The following is a 6,659-nucleotide window of genomic DNA, read 5'->3' as shown; positions in this document are numbered from 1 at the left end:
GCTAGCGAGGGAAGCAGCATGACGTCAACTGATCGTGCAGTGTGCCCAGCGGAGGATTCGACGTCATCCGAGCCCCTCCTGCCAGGTGCTCCTTGGTCCTCGCAGGTGCCGTACGGTGGGAGACGGTTCCCAGGTACGCGAGCGCCCGCGAGCCCCTGCGAGGCATGGCTGGATTCTTCTAGGTTCTAGCAGCAATTTCCGACGCCCGGGGCCAATCATCGTCCGCGGCTCGTCGGTTCAGGGTCCGACCACGGTCAGCGCACGTGGGAGACCTCCCGGGCCGTTGATCGGGACCGCTCGCTTGATTGGCTCTGCAGGGTTCGAGTGTCCAGGATGCTCGGTCACCGCCAGGCCGTGCACCGAGCCTTTCATTGCAACCCTCGTCGACCCCGACGTTTTGAGACACTCATCCAGCCCAATCATGCACTACCACCCCCTCCTTGCAAACCCATGCAACCCCATGCGGGCCATGCGGGTCGCCTCGGACCTGCTGTCACGCTTCTCTTTCGGCAAATCGCAATCGGCGCTTCGGTGCATACGTGAGCCTGCCTCTGTCCCATCTAGGCCCACCCGCGGAGCGTGCGCAGTTATATCTGGCCCAGTCGCACCAGAGGGTTTGAGGGGCTGTACGGGCGCCTCGCCGCCGCGATGGCGAGAGCTTGTCGCATTCATGCTTCAGAGTGGCGGGCTACGGCGGACACCGCTGAGTGGGCCGCGACGACAGCATTGGATCGGCAGATGAAGCGACAGACGCCTCCAGCAGCGCCTGCAGTGCGGGGGCTTGAACGCCACGGTGCCACTGCACGCCGCAGCACGAATGATTCCGACAAACCCTCTCGTCCACTCACCACATTCCGAGGGGAGGGCTGCTCGGCTGCTCCATCCCCGCCGATGACATGCATGCGATTTGTCCGTGCATGGGCCATATCTGGACTCTGTCGATCTTTTCGCTGACATCACAAGAGATCGACATGGAAGGCACCCTCGACAAAGATGCACCACCACATCGGAAAGTAGTCGGAAAGACTGGATCTCAAATGGCGGCAAGCAGTCCGTAACTGATCTCAAATGTGTGCCACTGGTGTCCTCGTCATCTCAAATGCTTGTCTCTGCACTTGCCGCGTCCATCTCGAATGCTAAACTGGGAGTTCTGCCGACATACTTCCAAGCGAGAGCAAGGGTTTTCGGACATATGAGAGCGGCCCATGCGTCGGGGTTGCGGCTGATCGGCGGACCCCGCCCCATACCTCGGTGACTGGTTGTTAGGCAGTGTGAGCTAACTCACTGAACCCTGGCGCTAAGCTTTGCCGTGTGCACGCGCAAAATGCCTCGCACGATCGCAGCTTTGGACGGATTCGAACCTGCAATCGACTTCCCACTTGTGCCTCGTCGATCCGCTATCTCTTATCCCATCCCCGCCTTTTCGCACGTGACTGACACGAGACGCTCATGACGCTATTGTTGCTACCGCGAATACCAGAAGTTGACCTCAGCTCGCTCCGCTGTTGTTGCACTCGTTGTCTTCCTCGCCGCCCGTACAGGCGCTTTCGCTCTCTTATCATGCCTGCCGACGAACCTTACGACCCCGCGCAGTCTCCGGCTTCGGTACTCGACTCTGACGATGACCTCGACCGCCCCGGCCCCTCGAAGAAGAGCCGGAAAGGGAAGGACAAGGCGAACGGCAAGAGCGTCAACGCTTGGGAGGAGACGTACAAACGATCATGGGACGTCGTGAGGGAAGATGAAACGGGAGGGCTGCAAGCTGCTGTAGACCAGCTCATTGCCCGAGGACGAAGAAAGCGGTAAGCTAGAGAGGCTTGCCCCGTGAGCTAACATCAGTGCCATCCTTTCGGAGGCGCCGTTGCGACGATCACTGGTGCGGCACATGTTCGTCGTTGTCGACCTCTCGGACTCGATGAACGACAAGGACTTCCGTCCCACAAGGTGAGCTTATAGGTCGACTCGATAGCTGACGGCAGATTTGAGGTTACGCTGCAGTACTTGCGCTCCTTTGTCATTGAGTGGTTTGACCAGAACCCTTTGGGACAGATTGGCATCATTCTGCTGCGGAATCGTCTGGCCCAGACATTGGTGCCGATGTGCGGTGAGCTTCGAGTGGGTGGTGCTGACAGCTAACGTCAGGCAACCCGCAGGAAATCATTGAGGCACTGGCGGACAAGCGCAAATTGGAGCCGGCTGGCGAGCCCAGTCTGCAAAACGGCCTCGTTATGGCGCGGGGTGGTATGTCGCACCTTCCCTCGACATCTTCCCTCGAGGTTCTGGTTCTGTTCAGCGCCATCTCGACCGCCGACCCAGACGGTTCTATGAACATCCACCAGGTACTTGACGAGCTCGTCTCCGCCCGCGTGCGCGTTACGATCATCAGCCTGAGTGCCGAGATCAAGATCTGCAAGCAGATCGCAGAGCGGACAGGTGGTCGCTTCGGCGTAGCCATCGACGAGGACCACTACAAGGAGCTGCTATGGGAGACGATTCCGCCGCCGGCACAGACGATAACGGCGCCTGTGACTGCAAATGTGCGAGAGGCGCTCGCGCGTGGCGGACGTCAAGCTCCCGGTGCTCCGAAGCGACCGCCGCCACTCGGCGACCTGCTCGTCATGGGCTTCCCTACCCGCCTGCCAGGAGCGGGCGAGAGCTTCTGCGCGTGCCATGGCCTCCTAAAGCGCGGGGGATACATGTGCCCGCGCTGCGGGGCGAAACTATGCGACGTACCGACAGACTGTGAGGTGTGCGGCCTCATGGTCGTCAGCAGCCCGCATCTGGCGCGATCGTGAGTTGCGTTGTGGAAGATGGTTAACTCACTCCAGATTCTGGCTCCTGTTCCCGGTGTCCAAGTATGACACACTCGGTCGCGGCGTGCTCAGCAAAGAGGCGGTGCGCGCCGAGTGCTTCGGGTGTGACGCGCCATTCCCGACCGTGAGTTACAGGAAATTGGCCGGTAACTGATGGACAGGCGGAAGAGCTTGCGGATGCACCGATGCCGCAGGATGAGAATATCTCCTCTAGTGGACGATACCGGTGCGCCAAGTGCAAGAACGACTTCTGCTCAGACTGCGACCTCTAGTGAGTTATAAAGGGCTGCTCAGTGCTAACTCTCAGTGTTCACGAGACGCTGCACACTTGTCCAGGGTGCTCCCAGTAGATCTGGTAGACTAAAGAAAAGACAGAGAAGTCGATGGGGCTCCTATGGCGAGGTCGCTAGCAATGTATGCATTTTCTACAATATTCTAATACAGATTCGGAACTCCGAGCCAAGGTCAAGTCGAAACATCGCTTAGTACTTATGTCTCGTCGAGTAGTCCTTGGGCGCGACGACGAGACCACGACCCTTGGAAGCGCCGCGATACACCGTCTCGATGATATCGATCATTTCCTGCTTGTCCGTGATGGCCCAGTTGATCTTGTTGTTGTTACCGGTGCCGAGGTCGATCATGATGTGCTTGTTGCGGTAGAAGAACATGAGCGTGCAAGGGTCGTAGAGCTCGTACATTTTCGTAAAGTCGGGCACCTCGGTGATGTCGACGAGGTACGTGATGGCAAAGTTCTGCACCTTCTCCGACACGGCGTACAGCGTCTCGTCCATCGCCATGCACTCTGGGTCGTGGTCGTGCCCGAAGCGGATGCACACGACGCGGTCCTCCTCGACGAGGATCGCCTGGTCGACGTGCCACCCGGAGTGGAGACTGGGGTTAGCTGTGTCTGCAAGCTGTGATAGCTGAAGTCGCAGTACGCAAGCGCTCGTCGAGCGTTGAAGCTGAGGTGTAGAAGGAAGGGGGAAGGAAGGGGGGAAGGACCCCGGCACAATGAAGCACGTCCACAGCCGCTCGAATAGAGTTGGTCTGCGCTCTGCTCTGCGGGAGGGAAACGGAGGAGGAGGCGAGAAAACTCACTGGGTCATGAAGTACGACATGGCGACAGACTAGCCTCTACGGCGCGGGTTGTGGTCAAACGAGACGAAGAGTGCAAGTCAAGTAATTTCAGTGGCAACACAACCAATCTTTGCACTTCTGTGACGCAAGCTGGGGGATGGTTGCCGATTTGCTTCCGCTGACCGCTAGTGGCGATCGATCCAGAAGTCTTCGATCGCGAGCGAGCCGTCAATCCTCTGTGAACTTGGCAGCAGTGAAACGACAGTACCATAAAGACATGCATTGCAGAGAGACATTAAGATGAAGATTGGGTGTGTGTGTGTGTGTGTAATGCTACATATTCTAGTAAATCTACACTTTCGCAAAGATGTTCCTGTCCTTGCTCATCTTGGCCGCGAACATGCAACACATGCTCACGGCAAGACAGCCGGCTCCAAACCCAATAGCGCCCGGGAAGCGGGCGAGCATCTCCTCATTCGTGCCCGTGCCGATGATGGCGCCAAAGATGGGCGGACCCGTGAGCTGGGCAATACTCTGTCCGAGCAGGCTCTGGCCAATAAGCGTGCCGGCGAGGTGCGGGTCGATGCCTGCCGCCGTCACCATGGGTCCCTGGAGCGACACGGGGGCGCCAGACGCGAATCCGAATAGGACACAGAGTGCAATGACGGCGCCTGCGCTCTTCATCGCGAGCCAGCAGAAGAGCAAGATCACCATGACCGCACATCCCGTGAAGGCGACGTTGTACGTGCCCAGCCTGTCTGCCGCGAGACCGCCAAAGACGCGCCCGAACCCGGAAGAGCCATTCACAATCATGAGCAGGTACGGGGCCAGGTCACCCAGGCCCGCCACGGTGCCGTAGGTGCCGATGAAGGTCAGGAAGGAGAAGAGGCTGAAGACGAGGAAAGGGAAGGAGAGGCACACGAAGAGATACACGGGGTTGCGGAACTCTTTGAACCAGAAGAAAGGGCCTGGCGAGCGCGGCGGGAGACGGGTGCGGATCAGGATCGTCGAGGTCACGCCGAGGAAACCCATCAGGAGCGCAATGACGCGCATCGTCCACCCGAACCCGATCTTTTGCGGGAGGTTGGCCACGATCGCGGGCCAAATGATCGCACCGGCGCTGGAGCCCATCATGACGATGCCGCTGGAGGTTAGCGCTGAAAACAAACAGAGGACGTCACTTACAAGGCGAGACCGCGCTTGAGGAAGAACCACTGCCCGACCGCACCCATCGGCACGATGAACATGAGGTCCATGCCCATTGCCATCAGGGTGGCGTGGCACAGGAAGATCTGGTAGTACTCCTTGCACAAGCTGAGGAGGCAGAAGCTGAGCACGAGGAGGAACGTTCCCGTCGCCAACAGAGGTTTCGGGCCAAATCGGTCAAACAGCGGGCCGGTGAAGAGACACGTCGAGAAGCAGATGGCAGCCTGGGCCGATCCGATCCACGCAATCGTACTCGAGGAATAGCTCGAGAGGAGGTCCTGGTGGTAGTACGACTGGAAGGCACCGACACTCGCGGCGAGTCCGAAGGCGCAAAACGATGCACACACTCCGCCGAGCAGGACTGACCACGCCGCAAGCCCGCCGTCGGGGTAGGCGATCTCGTGCCCGTCTGGCTGGATGTTGACCGCGACTTCCTCCTTGCCCTCGGGCGTCTCGACGTCGACCGTCTTCTCCCATCCTCCCTCTGGTACCGACTGGATAGTCGTCGCGTTCGATTCTTCCCGGCGTAACGTGTGTGTTGAGAGGACAGTGCCGGACCTCTCTCGCCGGCGGTCGAGGACCTCGTCCCCTGGCTCGGGGAGGTTGATCAGCGCCGCGGGGTCGAGGAACGTGCGGTTCGAGCGCTGGCTCATCCGCGATGCCTGGCGCGTGAGTCCCGCATCATCCTCGGGATTTGGCTGGGGCGTGTGCGCAGGTGTTGAGTGCGCTGTGGTGTGTGCCGAATCGGCGGGCGTGTTATGTTGGGAGGCTAGCCGGGCCAGCGGCGCGAGAATGCCAGAGTGGTGGTGCTTCTTCGACGACCCGCGACGGATCTCGGGTAGAGCCTGAGGGTGCCCATGCTCGTGCTCCGAGTGGTCCGAGGTTACACTGTCTCCATCGTCAAAGACTGGCGGCAGACTCGGCACGCCTGGTGAGGGTGTTCGTATTCCGGCTGGAGGTGCCTGCAAATGCGACGAATTTGTGGCCCCTGTGGCCCCAGACGCCCCCGATGGCGCGGGGGACGCACGCCTTGAACTCGGCTTCGACATCGCGCTACGGCTCTACACGAAGGAGCGCGTCTGTGTCACCACAGTCGCGATAGGAAGGAGGAGGCGGTGGGAGATGCCGCGGATATCACCAAGTTACCGCCGGGAATACCGAGGCACTGGGAACGTGGAGTGAAAGGTATTGTTGGAAAATCTGGGTCCAGTCTTGGCTCGCCGGTCCTACTGGCGTACGCTTGCCCACTTCCGATTATCTGGTGTCGTCTGCTAGAGGCCGCACCAGATTCAAGCTGAGCGGAGTATCGTTTCCGAGAGGCGACAACCCGGTGATGTTGTAGTTATATGTATGCTTGCAAAACTGCACACCGCGCCCGCTTAAGCTTAGTCAGGCTTCGAGCCCGGGTCAATCGTTCAGGCGTTCAGGCTGGGGTTTACCAGTTCCTAGGTCACAGGGCTAAAGGAGTTCGCTGTACCCAAGTGCGAAAAGCGAAGAAACACGGAGATGTCCGGGCCGGCGTTCTCGCCCGCCCCGCACGCCTGATCGGCGGGGCCGGCGGCC

The 6,659-nt window shown here is 59.7% G+C and overlaps 1 protein-coding gene across 1 annotated transcript; it reads right to left on the bottom strand.

Annotated features, from left to right (window-relative positions):
* Positions 1-3,295: 3,295 nt before the first annotated feature.
* A1Q1_00889 (pre-mRNA splicing factor) lies at positions 3,296-6,145 on the bottom strand (the record flags this gene model as incomplete). The annotated part of the gene is made up of 3 exons (XM_014325789.1): positions 3,296-3,727; positions 4,308-5,010; positions 5,076-6,145. The coding sequence occupies 3 exons, from the start codon at positions 6,143-6,145 to the stop codon at positions 3,296-3,298; spliced, it is 2,205 nt and encodes a 734-aa protein (XP_014181264.1).
* Positions 6,146-6,659: the final 514 nt, after the last annotated feature.

The sequence above is a fragment of the Trichosporon asahii genome, assembly GCF_000293215.1.
Source record: "Trichosporon asahii var. asahii CBS 2479 unplaced genomic scaffold scaffold00035, whole genome shotgun sequence".
Classification (NCBI taxonomy): Eukaryota; Fungi; Basidiomycota; class Tremellomycetes; order Trichosporonales; family Trichosporonaceae; genus Trichosporon; species Trichosporon asahii.
This window is presented reverse-complemented; position numbering and strand designations above follow the sequence as displayed.